This window comes from Apis florea, unplaced genomic scaffold (assembly GCF_048593485.1).
Source record: "Apis florea isolate Af1SG1 unplaced genomic scaffold, ASM4859348v1 contig_3391_pilon, whole genome shotgun sequence".
Taxonomy (NCBI): domain Eukaryota; kingdom Metazoa; phylum Arthropoda; class Insecta; order Hymenoptera; family Apidae; genus Apis; species Apis florea.
This window is the reverse complement of record NW_028256754.1, coordinates 3612224-3630752: the sequence shown is the minus strand read 5'-3', so window position 1 is coordinate 3630752 and position 18529 is coordinate 3612224. Positions and strand designations below refer to the sequence as shown.

At 32.0% G+C, this 18529-nt stretch overlaps 1 protein-coding gene across 3 annotated transcripts in view; it reads left to right on the top strand.

The window, feature by feature from the left end:
- The first annotated feature begins 16079 nt into the window (after positions 1-16079).
- Positions 16080-18529, top strand: part of nrm (neuromusculin) — a 378011-nt gene continuing 375561 nt past the window's right edge. The window contains exon 1 of one of the 3 annotated variants that reach the window (XM_086912574.1): positions 16080-17042. In XM_086912574.1, the coding sequence (XP_086768700.1) occupies positions 16943-17042 (100 nt within the window). In that variant the 5' untranslated portion in view covers positions 16080-16942. The remainder of the gene's footprint in view (positions 17043-18529) is intronic. The other 2 variants (XM_086912575.1, XM_086912576.1) reach the window with 2 other exon arrangements.

Here is an 18529-nt window from a genome sequence, read left to right as displayed (position 1 = left end):
AAACTTTCCCCAACGTCGTAATCAGCGGAATTTGGATCTCGTTTCGTTTCGCGGTTTGAATAAAGGGAAATAGAATATATCTGTTTCGCTTTTTCACGTGGACGAGATTAGAGCGGTTTCATCGATGTGATATCAAATTGTCAAGGATGCGTGTACTAAAGTATTGATTGCACATAATTTTCCAATCAAGTGCTTTTTATTTATATAACGTTCCACATTTTCATTGTATCAAATGTTTATTATCATATGAAATGAAATGTAGTATTCTGTGTATATTAATTAAAGTCGTGGATTTGTTATATTTTCTAGAAAATTTTAAGAATTCTGGAAATCTATGATCTTAAACTATTCATGGATTTAGTTTTATCCTACATCCAGAATGCGCTTATTAGAATAATTAATTTAAATGTTTAAAAAATATACGGACACTTGTTAAAGAAAATTGGAATTTAAAATTGGAAATTGATCGAGAATCGACGAAATCACGTTTCAAATACGAAGCATGCAAGTGAATGAATTTATATAACGTTGAGATGTAGTTCGAGGATTATTAAAAGCTGAGAGAGATATTTTTTGCCAGTTTTCCGCGAGGAGAAATTAATAGCGATTAATTAACCATTTGATGGCTCGAAAATGATGAAACGTTATTATCAGTTTTATCAAGTATTATATTTAAAGTATAAAATTCAAAGTTAAGAGGATTTATTACATGTATTATGTTAATCAATCCTTTCGTGACTAAGAATAATAAGAATAGGGTAATTTAAGACAATTATATTGTTACTTTTTTCTGATGTCAGATTTACTGGAACACATTAGAAACACACTAGAAATGAGGTTACGCATCTCATTTTTTCCTTTAATTTATACTATTACAATATCTGAAAGAAAAATCCATCTTGAAATTATACAAGAACAATAAAGAATTAATAAAAATTCATTCAACTCAAAGCAATCATTAAATAGCACTAGCTGGCATTAGCAAACAATAAAATGACTCATGTATATTCTTTTTCACTTTTTCCACAATTTCATTCATAATAACAACGAATCAAAATTTCTAGATTTCTTCCCGTACGAAAAATTACCAGAAAATGTTTCCAATATCTAAAACGTATCACGACATCTCACGAAATAAAATATCCATCTCATTTACCATAATAAGAACAGCGTAGATCGCGTTGTTCTAAAGGGTTTTTCGCCCCTCGTCGTTCAACCTCGTTCCATCAACGAGGGTCAAGCCGTTCGCTAAACTACCTTTGCCTCTTTTTCGTTACAAAGAAATCTTACGCATATGGCCGAGTAATCCCCAAGGCGAAGTGTGGTGGTTTCTTCGGTGTTAGTTCGAGGAACTAGGACGTCCGATATTAAATTCTCGTGGCGAGGCAAGAAATCCGACGTCATCTTCCATCGGAACGGGCCTTTTTCGCCAACGTTTCTCGCAAATATTGACACGATATTTTCAACTCGCGTTTTCATGCCGTACCACCACCTCCGCTACCTTTCCATTTTAACGAATTCCATCGGTCATGAAAGACTTCGTTCTTCTTCTTCTTCCCGTTCATTTTCATTCGTTTTATTTCCTCATCTCTTCTACTTTCTCTCCTCTCTCTTTCATCTTTCCTTTTCTATCTTTTTATTTCTTCTTCTTCTTCTTTTCCCTGAAACGTTCTTTCTTTGGTTTGTTCGTAATCGATAGAGGAACGACTTTTCATTCGAGGGTTGAACGTTAAATCTATTTTTTCTTCTTTCTTTTTTTTTTTTTTTTGCAACTCGAATGGATAAGGGAGGAGAAACTTGTTAGCCGACTGATTCGAGTGGACAAAAGCTGCACAATCTGGCAAATAGGTGCCGGCGAAGGGGACAACCTCTCTTCATTGTTCAACGTTCCCTTATTCATTTTCGCCATTACTTTCCATCCAGGATCGAATTCAGTGAGACAAAAAAAAAAAAAAAGGGACGATCTTACCCCCTTGATTCGAATCGTTTGTTACATTATGCTGTTTATTTTTTGGAAATTACTTTTCTCGGTTGGTGTCGTCAATCGTATACGTATGTATATATACGTGTGTTTTGACATGACGTTTATTACAAAGTGTACATCGTCGTTTATAAGTGTTTGAACAATTCACTGAATTATTATAAATTTTTTAACTCTTTGCGAAAAAGGATCTTTGTGAAACAATTTTCGTGGAATTATTTCAATGTTTGAATTTTGTACTTTTCAAGAACCTCGAGTTAAATTTCTTAAAGAATCATTTTATATTAGAAAATAAATAGTAAGTAGTAAGAAGAGAAAAGAATTTTCAGCAGTTCAAAAATTAATAAAAATTTCATGAAATTATCAAACTTATGTATGATTTTACAATGTCTATTATCTAATGTTAAATAATGCAAAAAAATTGAATAATTTCAAAAAGAATAGATTTTGACGATAAAATGATACAATAGATAAATCCTCTATGCAAGCAGTCATTTTTTTTTTTTAAATATTAATTCTTTGTGATTTTGATGGATTTGAAATTTTATTCCATTTCGATAATTTTTGTTTCAATATTTATCTAAAATCATATTTTTTGAATCAGAGTTTTAGTTTTATTTAACAATAGTTTGAAAGAAATATATTATTACAAATTCATTTGTGTATATTATATGTGCATATGATTATTGATTGCGAAAAGTAATTAAATTTGGCTTGCATTACTATTAATGTATTGGTAACATAAAAACAATAATTAGAGAATACGAAGAGCGACCATAATTTGGTAATCATCATTAATTTGGTAATATTTGTGGTAATAATTTGTAATAATAATTCAAATCTATTTTAATTAAGCATATTACATTTGCTGCGAATATTTGAACAGAAATGTGTAATATTTGTTAATTGTGATGTTGATGTGGACAACTTTTTATCATATATCAAAAATACATACATAAATTATTTTATAAATTATTTTAATACACATTCTTATACACAATTTTTTATTTAATCAGTTTTACAATAATTATTTTTATTTGTCAATTTATATTAATCTTTGTATGAGTTATTAGAAATAATATAATCGTATTCAATGAGAGATATTTTTCATACTTCTTAAAAATAAATTTCTTTACTCTAAATATTTATTTAGTATAATACCGATTGTAATTTGTTAACTTTAACTATTATCTATTCGCAATATAGAGATTGATGATACAATGAAAATGTAATTGGCACAAAGAAGAAAAGGAAAAAAGAAATATATCTGTGGTAATAGTAAGCAAATCAGAATTGTAAAATAGGAGAAAAAGTAAAGAGGAAATGAACCGAGTCGGTGATCAGTACGGATATTCAACGGTGGTTACACCCTAATGGCTGAATAAAAATCACCAGGGAACGAAGAAAAACTAATTCGATTTATCGTGGAATCAGAATTACGTCGGTCCATAATGAGATGAATAATATGGAATAACAAATTAATTATAGTATTTCAACCATCGATCCTGAAAATACAAATTAATGAGGGAAAGCCAATAAACATTATTCGAGAGTATATCAATATGATAAAATTTATCTACTTTATTTAATAAGATATTGTTTTCAAATCATGAATTGATTTACAAACGAAAGATTTTTCTTGAAATTGAAATTATTTTTTATATTATTCATCCATAGATCATCCATAATCAAAGAAAAAATAAATAAGGATAATAAAATAATTCCAATAGTTTATTATTTTAAATTGTTATTCTTTTATGTCAAATAAAATAAGTTCAAACTTATTAGGTATAATATTATAAGTGGATAATATTATAGCGCGAATATACGTGAAATAATACTAAAACAAACTTGGAGAAAATAATTTTTGCAACTCGTTCTTTATCGCGAGAAGGATTAATAAAAGAAAAGAGGATAATAAAAAAAGTACCGAATCAACGTACGGATATTTGGCGGCGTTTGAACGGCATAATATACGACAAAACGAAAAAAATAATGTCAAGTGATGCTTGACATGCACGCCGTCATAATAACCTAGCTTGTCGAGCAACCAAGAGTAAAAAGTTCGACTGGAAAAGAATGGAGAGAGATGGAAAAAATGGAAGGAATAGATTGAACGATGAAAAAGAAGAAAGGATGGCGGAATCTGTGAAAATTTCTTTCTAATAAAAAAAATATATCATTGTAGTTGAGTTAGGAGAAGCAATTTTATAATTAGAGTTTCATTCAGTGGAACAATGGGGGATGATAATGGCATAGAATCAATTGAAATTGACTTTCAATAAAAGCGAATATGTGTAATTTTTAATATATTTTATTTCAAAAATATTTCAATATTTTTATTTTTAAATTATTTATTTATTTTTTTCGTTACATTGATTGTAAAAAATTTTAAACTAAGATACGCAAATATAAGGTAATTATGTGAAATATTTAATATAAATATTTGTCATTATAAACGCTGGACTGATCATTTGGGAGGATTGTTTTAAAATCGATTTATTTCAGAATATATTAACTGAATTTATTACTCCTGTCAGATATAACGATATAATTAATGCGTAATTAAGTTTGATTTAAAATAATTTAAATTTACTAATTTAAAATAGATATTTATTTGATTGTATGGGTTATATTTTAAACATGCAAATTTATAGCAAACATTTTTATAACGATCATTATGTGAATTGTGCAATGTACAAATTTCCTTTAATCTGATCCATATCTAATTCGAATTTTTTCATCTACATTATTTTAAACAAAAAAATTATATAAATTATATATTGAAAAAGTATCAATCAGAATCAATGAAAATCCGTTATATTAAAAATGTCAATTCATATTAAAAAATTGTGAAAAAGAATTCTGTCCACTTTTAATTATAAACAATATACCAAAAATGAATAAATTTTTTAAAATCACAAGTATGATCAACGTGTAATTTAAATTTCGATTCAAGCCCGGATGAAATCAACTAAACTTAATAATCCTCCAAGTTTCGTGGGATAACAATAGAAAAAGAAGAGGCAATGTCTGCCGTGCGAACGGCCGGTTGTCGTAACCGCGGCCTGGATTTTGCTACGTTCTCATTCCAATCGCAGAAGCGCCGATAGAAATCGCTAATTCGCTTTTGTTCCTTTCCCCCGTCGCGAATCTGCGAGTTCCCAGAGTTACGATATGCTTCGACGGCACAAACGCGGAATCGAGCTAGTTTTGAAGCGAAGTTCCGAGCAAAGTTCTCGTGCGAATCGTCCATCTATCGATTCTGATGATAATTTTATGAAAATGATTCTTTGATCGATTAAGTCGTTTAATTAGGAACGATTTGTTGAAAATGAAAAAATATAGTAATTGTGGGAACCGAAATATAACTTGAAAGGTTTTTTCATTTTAAAAATTTAAAAAATTTTAAATATCATTTAGAATTTGAAATAAAAATGGCATTGTGAAATTTGAAAGATTAAATGGAAGTTTTAGATATTAATTTACGAATGATATTTGCCTTTGAATTATATTATAACGTGCAAATGAATTTAATTTAAGCAAAAGAAAATATTAAAAATAAGAAGTAATAACTTCAAATTTAACTTTATAAATATATAATCAATATGGTTGAATCAAAATTATATTATTACTTTATATTAAGTAATTGCATATAGTTTTTAAAAATATTTTATTACTTTTATGTAACTCACAGTAAAGACTGGAAGCATACAATACTTATTTATCGTAAGTAAAATATCACAAAATTATTAAAGAAAAATATTATATAGCTTTTTTATTTTAATATTGGGAATAAAAATCTTTCTCACAAGAGATAAAAAATGATCAAAACAGTTGTTTTGTCCTTCTCTTGTACAAGAAATGGTCTATATTCCTGATGAAAATATTCTTGTGGTAGTAATCCCCTTTCTTCGGAAAAGTTATGGTTCCATTTTTAATATCATACCTACCAGAACGTGTGCCAAAATAAGAAAGGATAGTATTGTGTATATTTTATGTGTGATGTCCAAAATAACGCAGATAAATTATAGATTTTATGGTAGCATATTTTATATTGGTCGTAGTGGATAGTAAACGTGTAGTTGTTGAACTTATTAGAAGCATTAGACTTCTAATAAGATGACTATGTTACAGGGTTGAGTTGATTAAGCTTCTAGTCTGAACTTTACTTAGAAGTTCATTCACTGGAATTGATGTTCCATTTATTAATGAATTTTGAAATGGCTTTTAAAGTGCTTTTAAAATGATATTACATCGTATATTTATATAATATTGCACTTATCAATAAAATTTCTAATTCTACGTTTATTTTGTAAATTTCGAGTTAACTTCCTAATTAAATGAATCTCTATATTTTATTAAAAATCTTTATTCTTTATCTAAAGTTTGAATTCTATTCTTTATTTCAACTAAACTGATCTACCGTCTGAATAAAGTCGGGAGTTACGAAAACCTTGAAATAGTTCTATTAATTTCGCTTGCTGCAAAATTGTACGGCTTTAATAATTCGAGATAATAACCGGAGCTCCACCAAGATTTTCATATTTTCGAGTCTTTGTTCTATGAAAGACCGTTATCCAGAGTAAAAATCCAATTACATGAGACAAGTGGAAATTGGAGAGCAAGCAATTCAGATTGCGTTTCTGTAGACGAGGAGAGACTTTGATTCAGTTCGATTGCCCTCGATTCCTTGATAATCGTAAACGGATGAGCTCATCAAGCTATTCTACGTTTGGAAAGTGACAAGGAAGAAGAAGAAGAAGAAGAAAAAAGAAATGGACGTTAAAATTTGTCGTCGAACAAAAGGAAGTTAACGGTGCAGTAATTGCGACTTAATTACCGAACACCTCTCTGTGTGCTATGTGATAACTCTTTGCTATGTCGAAATAATATATTGTTTCTAATTTTGGATAACGAGTATCGTGTAACTTTCATTGTTAACACGGTAATGAGGGGCTTTGTGCTCTATGTTCTTCTTCCTTTTTTTAATTATTTTTTTTCTGGAATGAAGATATTTACGAAAAAGAGAAAGAAAAAAAATACATGCTTCATAAATATTAGGACATATGTTAGTCTATGAAATTGCTGGATTACTGGTAATTGCAGTTTTCAAAATTTATGAATATTTGATTTCGTATGGAATTTGACTTTTCGTATCTCAATTTTCATAAATAATAATTCGTTAATAAAAACTTCAACAATTTCTCAACAATGAGAAACGTTTATTATTTATCTTATCGGTAATATGATGAATGATTAAAATGCAAAAATACAAAAACAATTTTTATAAAAGACAATTGAATATTTATTAATACTTTATATATCTATAAATATTAATATATCTAAATTATGGTATAAATGTATCGAATGTATCCAGTAATTCATGATGGATTGAAAAAAAGAAAATTTTGCTAAATTAGAGAACTCGTTTACTTGCATCGCGCTGAAGAACTTATTACTCGATCAGGAGAGAAAAAACAAAGGGGAGGAAAAAGAAAAAGAAAAGGAAAACGAAAAATACAATCTTTCCTCGTTTTTGAAACTCGAAACAGGCTGTTCGATGATATAACGATCGTCGACAATTCGAAGGGGGCAGCAGCGTTCGTTTCTACTTGAGCCAGCTGCACCAATTAGTAGACACTTGACAGCCAGGCAACTTTATCGTGGAATTGCAACTTAAAAACAGCGGAGTGGATACGAAGCGAGGAACTTCGTGGACGTGATTCGATGGGCAAATATAAACGACTTTACAGGTTCGACCAGAGAACACGCTGCGTTCGTTAAATCGTAGCAATTACTCGGTCTGGTTCACCGACCGGCTTTTCGAAATTGTCGCGCGTTTCGAATTTCCAAGACGACAATTCGTGGCCGCGTTAACGATACACGATGAATTGATTTCAACGCTGTTAAACGTTTTAAACGAAGAAATCCACGAGAAATTTGGATTATCTCAGCGCGCAGTAACTTGGACGATACGGCGAGGATAATTTGGGTACTAATTAGGAAGGATGTATCTAGCTGAAGAATATGTGAGGAGAGTGCTCGAGTTGGTACATGCATGTTCCAGTGTTCTTTAACACTGGAAATCCGGATTTTGACCGTTCTTGCTACTTTTTTTCCAACGTTGTTTTCCACGGTTTCGACTTTGAGCTTTTCGTGCATAATGATTTTTCGTGTTTCAGCTTAAATTATTATATATAAAATTAGTTCATTTTGCCAAGACCTGATCCTTTGATATTCTAATCTAGTATGAAATTTTTACAAATCAATCGTAAAGTGTTTAATCATATTTTAAAATTTCTTTTAAATTTTTATAAAAATTTCCTACCTTCCTACCTACTATAAACTTACATTTAAAAGAACGAAAGATCTCATCTCTCTTTAAAACGATATTTCGTTAAAAAAGAATTTTACACGTGCATTACATACACAAAAGTTTTATGAAACATAACAAAAATATTTTAAAAGATACGCAAGATATTTCTACGATTGACTGTAACATATAATTCAAATTATCCATAAACTCAATACTCTCAAAATTCTTTCACGCGATGACCAATCCCTCCTTGCTCGGAATAAATAAGTGGTTCATTGTTTACCCTTTTCCCTTTTTTTTCTCCCTCTCGTCCTTTCTTTTTACGCCATTGACCGAAACGGAATAATACCTCATTGCCTTAGGAAAGCCAATGTAAACGATCCACCCGTTCTCACGAGCCATGATAGAGGAACGTCGTTTTTCCAAGGAAAGTTTATTTGGGATTCGCGTATATTTCACTCGCGTTCGCCACGAGATAGGAGAAGGAAAGGTGACGCGTTAGGCGAGCAAAGGTGGAGAAAGAGAGAAAGTTCTTCGTAAGGGGAAGTTAATACGATCGTGGCGATTTCATTCGGTTGGCGGGAATGATTGTACAGGCGACCGCCTCGGTCCCTTCTTAATTAAATACTGTGCTAATATTTATCGCGAGCGCGACATTATGGTAATGTATCGCGATGAATTAAACTTGGCAATTTACACTGGACGTTACGCGCGTGTTCGAGTAAGAATTACACAGCCGTTTCCATTCCGAGGAGCAGAAGTTGATACGAGACGTGGCTGTAGACTTTGACACTGGGAGCTTTCGAAAAGTTATTCGTGAAATAATCTTGGGTCCGCGTAGCATGCAAATGCGAATTAATTATAGCTGGTTTGATTTTGTTGCTGAGAAATAGTGCGTTCGTTTGCACTATCTTTGGGGAGAGTATTTTGTGATTAAAAGTGATTGAAAAACCCAATGCTTTTTATTTAGTGAGAAATTTAATGAGATATTAGAAGAAAAGAATGTTGAGATATTCGAAGTGAAAACGTGTCGTGGTGTTTAAGAAGTGAAACAAAGCTTTTTTAAATTTCATTTTTTCGGTTCCAGAAGAGGGAGAGAAAAGTAGAACTATTCGCATTCTAGTATTTTACAGTGACAGAGAATTTATATTGTACTTTTTATTATTTAATTAAATTTTCACGTTTTACTTTCGCGTTAAATTGCGTTAATTTTCACGAAATCCACGAGGTTTTCACGAAATGTTTAAAGCAAAAATATCAGTATTCAACAATTTAATTAATGTATGTATTATAACGAATGTTTTATTCTTAAGTTTGAAATATTATTAAATAGAAAGTAATTCTGAGATTAATTATATTTCTAACAAGTATTTATTTTACAAATATATCCTATTACAAATGAAGAACATTTTTCATAGGTATGATAAACTAAATTATAATATTTCTACGATTCAGTAAATGATGTCTCTGGAGGATCGTTTCTCACGTTTGAAGAACGTTTGTTTTGCATTTCGCGTAACAACGTTTACGCGTGATACGTCGGTTTAACTCTCGATGAAAGTCGTTTAACTTTCGGCTATTCGACCGCGTTTCCGTTTTCATTATAATGCAAAGCCGCGATGAGACGAAATTTCATATCGACGGTGAAACATTTACGAAACTCGATTATAAGTAAAACATCACACGTGCGTCGCGTACGCGATACAACTTGGCTGTAATTTCTCATACGAAACTGTAATGAGACCGCATTACTTGAATTATGGTTTGCGGCATCAACGATAATGGAAATAGTCTCGTATCGATTGCGTTTGCAAAGAGAAGATTAGAAATGTTTCGACGTATGATACGAAAATAACATCAAGTTTATATTTTCATCTTGCATCTCGATCAGAATTGGATACCGTAGAAATAAATTTTTATTCAAATAATTAATTAAATTATATTTTGAATAACTTTTGAATAATAGTAATGATACTTGTTTCACTTTTCTAAAAATCTAAATATAGATACTAGTAGTCTATTATAAGATTGGTGCACAAAAAAATTAGAGTTAAGATTAAAATAATATTAAGTACCAAATATACATCTAAATATTTGTCTTTATTGATATAAATTATTGATATAATAATATTAAAAGCATCTCAAGACTTATAAACAAAAGTTGGAAACACACAGAAACACAAGAAGAAAACAAATTAATTACCATACCATAAAAATAGACACGATAAACTAACTCCTCTTCCTTCTATCTCTTCCAATTAATTAACTCCTCGCAATAAACCATTTCCCTTTGAAATCTCAACAAAGATCCTTTATCGTGCTTTATAGACGGGAATTAACAATTATTCCGAACTAAACTGCTCATTTGCAGCGAGATAACGAGCTGAGGAGCAAAAAAAAAAAAAAAAAAAAGGAAGAAAGAAAAAAAGGAAAAAAAAAAAAAAGCAGAAAACCTCTAACCTCGAAGCGTAACCAGGAATTATCGGCTTAACAGAACAAACCTTGGATCACAAGGTGTAACAAGACATTATACCACCGAGGTGTACAGCTCCATTCTCCTCTCCATTCTTCGCATGGGATCCAAGAAAGAAGCATCGTAACTCTGGAATTACGAACATACTGATCCGTATGGAACACGATGATCGCGCAGGGTTTTCTTCCTTTTTCTTATTTTACATCGTTTTTCTCGGGGAGGGCCAGAGAGGGATTTTCTGACGTTTACAATGAAAGAAAAACAGACAGGATGTACATCTAGTATCGTGAAACAGCCCGACCCTCGAGCTTTTTCTCTGGCGACCTCTTTCTCAGAACAGAAAACGAGATTATTCCCCGTGATGAAGCGTTTTCAAACAGGAAACGGTTTGATCGTCGTTATTATTCAACGGTCATCGGAAGTGAGCTTCGTAAACCGTCGTTTCACACTGCGTCGTCTTTTAATGGATTAACGAGATTCTCTCTGTCCCTCGTCCCTGTTATAAAGAACGTTCAACTGTTATCTTATTCGGTAAAAATGGACAGAGAAAAAGTCTTTGATGTCGGAAGAAGAGTTAAATGTATGTGTTTTAATTGGAACATGCGATGAGACGTTGACAGCACGGCTTATCTTGTCCTCCTATCTTTTGTAAGATAGTAGTATTCTATAGAGAATAAGAGTCTTTTTTTGCGATGGTTTTTCAAATATGAGGATAAAGGATCCTTGATCCACATCCGTGGATATCTATGTATAAATGTAATACTGTGTGTATCGTATTACGTGTGTAGTGGTGGATCTGTTGATTTTCTACCTCGCTGCTGAGATGTGATTATTGTAAATGGATTTTGCTACAGTTGTGTAAGGATGTGAGAGAAACAGAAGAAAAAAATAATTAAATATGAGGATGTTTGTTTTACTTAAAAAGCAAACATTTTTAAGAATTATTGACTGAAAAAAAGAATCCTTTTTTTAAGTTGTTTTCAAGCGATTTTATTTCAATCTAAACGAGAATCGACATAGAAAATTTCATTCAAAGTCGACATCGTTCCAATTCTTTTGATGTTTGTTTAAAAAATCCATGCGATTTTTCTTGATTTTTCGATCCTCGTGTCTCTATTCCCTGATGCATTCATTATGAGAGAATTCGTGTAAGGGCATAATGAAATTGCGAGTGGATGGATGGTTTCGAGTGGGCGGCCTTGGCCTTCTATCAGCGACCCTTTTCAATGACAAACTCTCATCCACTCTTTATCGACGAAGGAAATTCTCGACGTTTGAGCGGAAAAATCGATAGTGGATTGAATGGATTGAATTAAAAAGTTAAGCTCGATTGTGTATGTACAGTTGGTTTCTTTGATTCCTCGAGAGATGCTCGAGAATCGAAAAGTAATAATCGAGAGACTTTGTACGACGTTTTATCGAGATGTTGAAGCAGTAACCATTTGTTAGTAATAATATTGAGGAGCAGAAAGAGTTAGATGCAAAGAAAAATATGCGGAAAAATATATATATATATATTTTTATTTAAATAAAGAAAATAAAAGAAACTTTTTATTTTTATTTTGCAATTTAAATTGAAATTTATTGAGATAGAAATATGATAAAAATGATAATTTAATCTATAATATATTCGGATGCACATTAAAGACGAGTGAGTCAATTTCAAAAGAAAAATTAATTTCATTGAAGTTTCAAGAAGTACCTTCTGAAAAAGTAGGCCAGTTGCTTATCAAATTAACATAACTATCCACGAAAAAAAAAGGAAGAGTCCCCTATCTAAGTTTATTTTTGCTCAGTTATTTAAATTAAACTTCTACTTTAAGCAAGAATTCTTTAATTAAATCATCTTTTTTAAATTAGAGATATTCCTGAGAATTTCACGAAAAGCGTTTCAAATTCAAAATCCGCATTATTTCTACGAATGGAAAAGAAAGAAAGGGGGAAAAGAAAAGAAAGAAAATAACAATTTCTTTCATCTACGTGTTACTAAGTGAAAGTGTAAAAAACAAAATAAAAAAAAACATGAAAGTTTAACAATGAAGCAATTATCGAGTCGAGTATTTATAACAAATACGAATTTGTATCGCTGTATGGTTTTGAAAACGTCGAGATGGGAAGCCGGAATAGTTAATCACAGTTGCCTGGTATTTTCTTTCCATTTCCTAGGATTTACATTTCATAACGCTGATATCTTCGCCTCCTGTTGAATGGATTCAGGCAAAGAATCGTCGAGTTCGTGGAATTCTGATAAAATCACCGGTCGAAGATCAGCGTTCGTGACCAGACGAAAAAGGAGGAAGGAAAAGGGAAAAAAGAAAAAGGAAATTCGTAAATCCACGCAACGCGAATGGGCTATTCGTATTTTTTTGATGAAAAAAACTTGTTTGAGAAAAAAAACTTCAAATTGCTATACACTTCCGCCCAAAAATGTATGCTTCGTTTCAAAAATAGAGAACTCATTACATCAATATCATTTGTTTGACAATTTGTTTCAGATATTTTCAAATTGAATAAGACATGTTAGAGTAATTATTACAACTCACTTTTTGTCTGATTATTTATATCCTCTTTTGAATCGAAAAACATAGTGTCGTGACGATAAAAATAGATAATGATAATTATAAATAGTTGTCAATAATTTAAAAAAATAATCTACAACAGAAATACATCGTGTTTCAAATTATCCAACAATTTATTCATATATACAAACATTAATTAAAATTAAATGCGTATTAATATAACAAGAGGATTATAAAGTATTACCAAGTTCATGAAAAACGTTCTATTTAATTCTTTCGAGCGGTAGTATACGCATTACACGAGGATTCACGGCCATTTTTAATTTGACGTAACATATACATTGTCTCTTTTGTCTGGCCCAATTACCCACTCTTATACTAATAAGCAGGCGGGCGAGTAATTAGCAGTAGCCCGGTTGCCAACCAGAAAATTCATTTGCCCGAAAGAAATTCTATGCTGTCCAGTCCGTTTGTTTCATAGGTAATAAAGGCGTACTCCGTTAATTAAACGTACTCCAGCTGACGGATCGTCGTAAACAAACGAATCGGCAGAATCGCGTAACAAGTGCGTGTTTTCCTGTTTTTCGAAACGGAGTACACTGGAATTCCATTTATCCAGACTCCATTTATCGAGACGAAATTTTAGTTAGCGACCGATTAAATGAACTCCCGTCGATTGAATCCACTTAGGTGTCCGAACGTGAGCTATTCGAGTTTGAACGAGGTAACGTTGATAGAGGATGAGTCAATTTCTATTCGATTTAATGTTTTAATTATGAATCGGGAATTCTGTAAATAGTTGGTTAACGTATTTGAACACGTTTGTTCGATCTATGATTATAGTTAGTTTGTTAGCATGAAAGGGATCGTTTCATCGATCATTGATAATCGACGAAGATATGATGAATCGTTTTTTTTTTATTTTTTATTTTGTATTTTTACATACGATGTAAATAGTTTTGAGAATATTAATTTCTCATATATTTCCTATACAACTCTTATAGTTACGAGTTACGAATTGAATTTTGTATTTATAAAAAGAAATTTATAAATACAAGCATTTATAATTATAAGCATGTCCTTTTTGTTTGGTAATTTTATTCCATTTATTTATGTCATATATATGCGTCATGGCCAAAGTCGTTGTACAACAGATATTTGCATAATGTAATACAGTAACATAATAAAATATAATAATAACGATGGAAAATTCATATCACTGTCGATTACAGTCTCAACGAAGAATTATATGGATTAAAACAATTTCATTCGAATAAGAGTATTTCGTTTAAAACCTATTATTCGAATAAATAATATTATGGAGACAAAAATTTCTATGTATTTACAAACTACTAAAAATAAAATGTTTAAATAAATTCCTTTTGTATAATAATAAATTCAGAGATTGAACGGCATCTGAAATATTAATAATTTAATATTTTTCTGTAATTGATTTGACGAACGATGAAAGTATTTATTTTAAGAACAATTCGTTCTCTGAATTAAGGAATGAAAAAGTGAAGTCTTTCAGGCGTTCCCATAACATGTGAAATCACATAGCGTGACGCCAAAGGTAACAGATGTTCAGCCACAATAGGGTGGTCATAAACGATTCTAATAATATCTGGGTATCCTGATCTCTGACAAACAGGTTATATAATGGATTATTATCATTATTCAAAGCTATTTATAAGAGAAAAGATTTTAAATATAAAAAATAATTTAAATAAGATTAATTTGTTTTTAATAAAAATTTTCTTTCTTCAATTAAATTATTTAATTATTTGAAACGAAATTTAATTTGTTATCTGATACTAAATATTTCTCGCACATTATTTGTAAAAATGCTAGAAATGGGATTATGAATATATTCAATTAGATATCTAAAGCATGATAGATACAGAAAATCTCATCTTTACATCTTCAGTTACTTAGAAATCTAAAGGATATCATAAAGAAAGAAGAGCTCTTTTCAAGATAGAACATATTTATACGTATGTATACATATATACACTACATATATACACTATTAGTCGATAACACGCTGCATCTTCATTCACTGATTTATTCTACTGAAAGTTCATATAAATTATTTCATATTCTCGAGAAACTCGATATCATTGACAATTATTTTACAATAATTAATTCAAATCTCGAATTGTTAATTTGCAAATTAAATTATTAAAGAAAATAAAATATACATTTTCTATTAACGTAATTGGAAATAAAATTCTAAAGATATTAAAAATTAATTTATTATATATTAACCAACGTCATTCCATTTTTGGCAAAAATCAAGTACATCAATATTTTTCTTTATCCCATTATACACAAAAAATCAATATATGTTGTTTTAAGAAGTAAAGAGATTAAAAATTAACAAAACTTACTAAAAATTCTTCTCCAAGAAACGCAGAGAAATAACTTTACTCAAAATTTTAACCAACTATTTTTTAATACCCAATACTTCTGATTATCCCTTCATTCAAAAACTATCCCAACTTAACCCTCATCAAGAAAACATTCCTATATACCCTGAAACTTCGTACAATCAAACATCAAAGCGAATCGAGAAAACGAATTCGAAACAACATTCCATGGGAAATAATATCCACTCTCCAGCTCCAGGAAATCTTAATTCGCAGGACGTTTCCACCACCTTTCCACGATCGTGTGCACGCTTCTCCCACCTGCCGCCACCCCGGATGGACGAGAGCTGGCGGTGGCGGTCGGCTTCCTTCGTAGGAGCATGCGCAGTGACCCGCGGAACGACAGGTGCGCGCCGTTCGCCACGAACCGCTTAGTTTCGGGTGAGCGTACGAATCGGTCGTATCGCGTCGTGCCACCACGGTATCCCGGCACGTTATTCGCGGCCTCTCTCCTGTTTCTATCGTCGCTCTCGTTCGAAAACACACGCAGTACACACACACAAATACGGTGCACGGTGTGTCCGATCATCTCTCGACGTGATTGTTACTCTCGACTCGTGGCCTCTAAGATAAAAGGCGTCGTTCTAGAGCGATCCTCCTCCTCCTCCTCCTATTTGTATATTTGCGCGCTATATCGCTTCGTTCAGGGTACCAGGAGTTTCTTACCTAGCCAGTGGCACCTTGTCGACGCCCTCGGATCCGATTCATTCCTCCAGTTTCTCTCCTCCAATTCTTTCACTAATAGCCCGCCGTTTATCAAGCGTGCACGTGCTCCGTTTCGTCCTTCCGTGTGACACGCTTCCGTCTGACGGCCTCCATCCTTGGATCCAGATTTGCTACGTTCTTCCCTTGGTGTATGTCGTCGTGTTTCCAATGGATTCGCTGTGATTCCGGCGTGTTGGATCGGATGCTCCGCGGGAGGATCGATCTCCGTGGGAGAATCTTGGAACTACCGGTTCCGGGTATCCACGATCCGGCTTGAGTATCGGGCCCACGGTCTTGTTTGACCAACCAACCGGTCGAGAACAGTGCAGGAAACTGTACTCTACGATCTCTACGCGGCCTGTTGTTTGAAAATTATATTAAGGGTAATATTGGTCGGTGAGTTGTGTGTTGGCCGTGAGAGAAGGATATATCCACGGTACAGTGACCCGACGAATGTGGTGCGTGAATTATTGAGTCGAGTTTCGTTTGGCTCGTCTCGTTTGATTCCTCGTTGGGATGGCAAGTGGACAGGATTTACCTTGCAGGATTACGGATCTGACGAGGATGATCCTTTTCACGCTCCTAGGCTTTGTCCAGTTTCTCCAGTGTGTTAGAGGTGAGTTTATTCTCGATTTTTTTGTAATATTTATTCTCGATCCAAGACACGATAACATTAACATTAAATTCTTAACATTAACATTAATATTTCTTTTCTTTTTCGAAGAAACGATCCTGAAGCAACAGAGTTAATTGCCATTACGAGTGCTCTTGAGATTAGGGTCATTATTTTTAAGGAAATTTAATCTTTGATCTCAGAAACGTTTTAAACAAATATGATAGATTAGAATTAATAAAAACTTCGCGATTGTAAGTTAGGGAAAGAGTTAGATATTCTGAAGAAAAACGTAGATAGAAAAGGAACTGGGACGCGTGTACAAATGATCCGCGATAGAATTTACGAAAAACTCGTGAAAACGAGTTCTTGAGAATTTCCAGCGATGGTGGCAATAAAAAATATCCTGCTTTTCGTAGAACCCTGTCTCGTTGTCGCGCGTTTTACGAAATTTATCGAATTCGTGATTGTTACAGAGAACGGGTGAGTTACTTGGACTCGAATAAACAAGCTTTGTCGATTGTCGTTGTTCGAGGAACACGACGCCACGAAATATCGGTCGCGACGCACAAAGTGTAATTTCAATTGGTGATCAGAGTTAATGGCTTTGGTCTCTTGTTACGTGGAAATGCGCGATGTTTTGTGTAAATAAGGGGAGATATACACACGTGGATACGCGATGACGAAGTTTTGCGAAATATTCCGGGAAAAGAATGTTTTTGTGTTGTTGTTATCACATACAGTAATGAAGCAATGAATGAAACGTATTGTGTTATGGTGAATAGTTTTTATCGTTAATGTCAAAACAAAGATGTATACACAAAGTATAGGACAGGATGTGTTTGAGCCATGATCAATTTTATAAATGTTAATCATTCGAAAGATTTTTTATGAAAAGTGTTAATTTAACTTTTGAAATTTAGTTAAATTTAGCAGTGATTGTTGTTTTTTTTTTGTTGTTCTATGTTCTTTTTTTATTTTATTTATCAAATTTTTCTTATTAGTTATGTCAGTGATATTAAACGATAACTTTGTGAAATTATGTGCGTATATTTTCAAACGTGATGCAACGAATGAACGTTCTAGTGCCAATTTGTTCATTGTAGTATTCATTGCTGCAATTAGAAAACTAGAAATGGAAATATATTCCTTGAATATTTCCAAGAAAATATTAATTTAAATCATCGATTTAAATATCTTTGGATATAGAATACGATATTTATAATTGAGGTAGAAATAAGGGTGATGTTGATTATAACAATGCAATGATTAGGATTTATAAAATTGAAAAATGACATGTCTTTTCATATATAAACATTCGATATATTTTATGCATTCATTTTCAAAAAATCTCTCGGAATTAAAACAGACTATTTAATCTTCTCACGTTTTATTTGAATTTATTAAATAATTCTATTATTTTGCAAAATAAGTATATATTTACAATAGAATTAATTATCTATTTTGTTTAGTTTTAATCATAAAGCTTA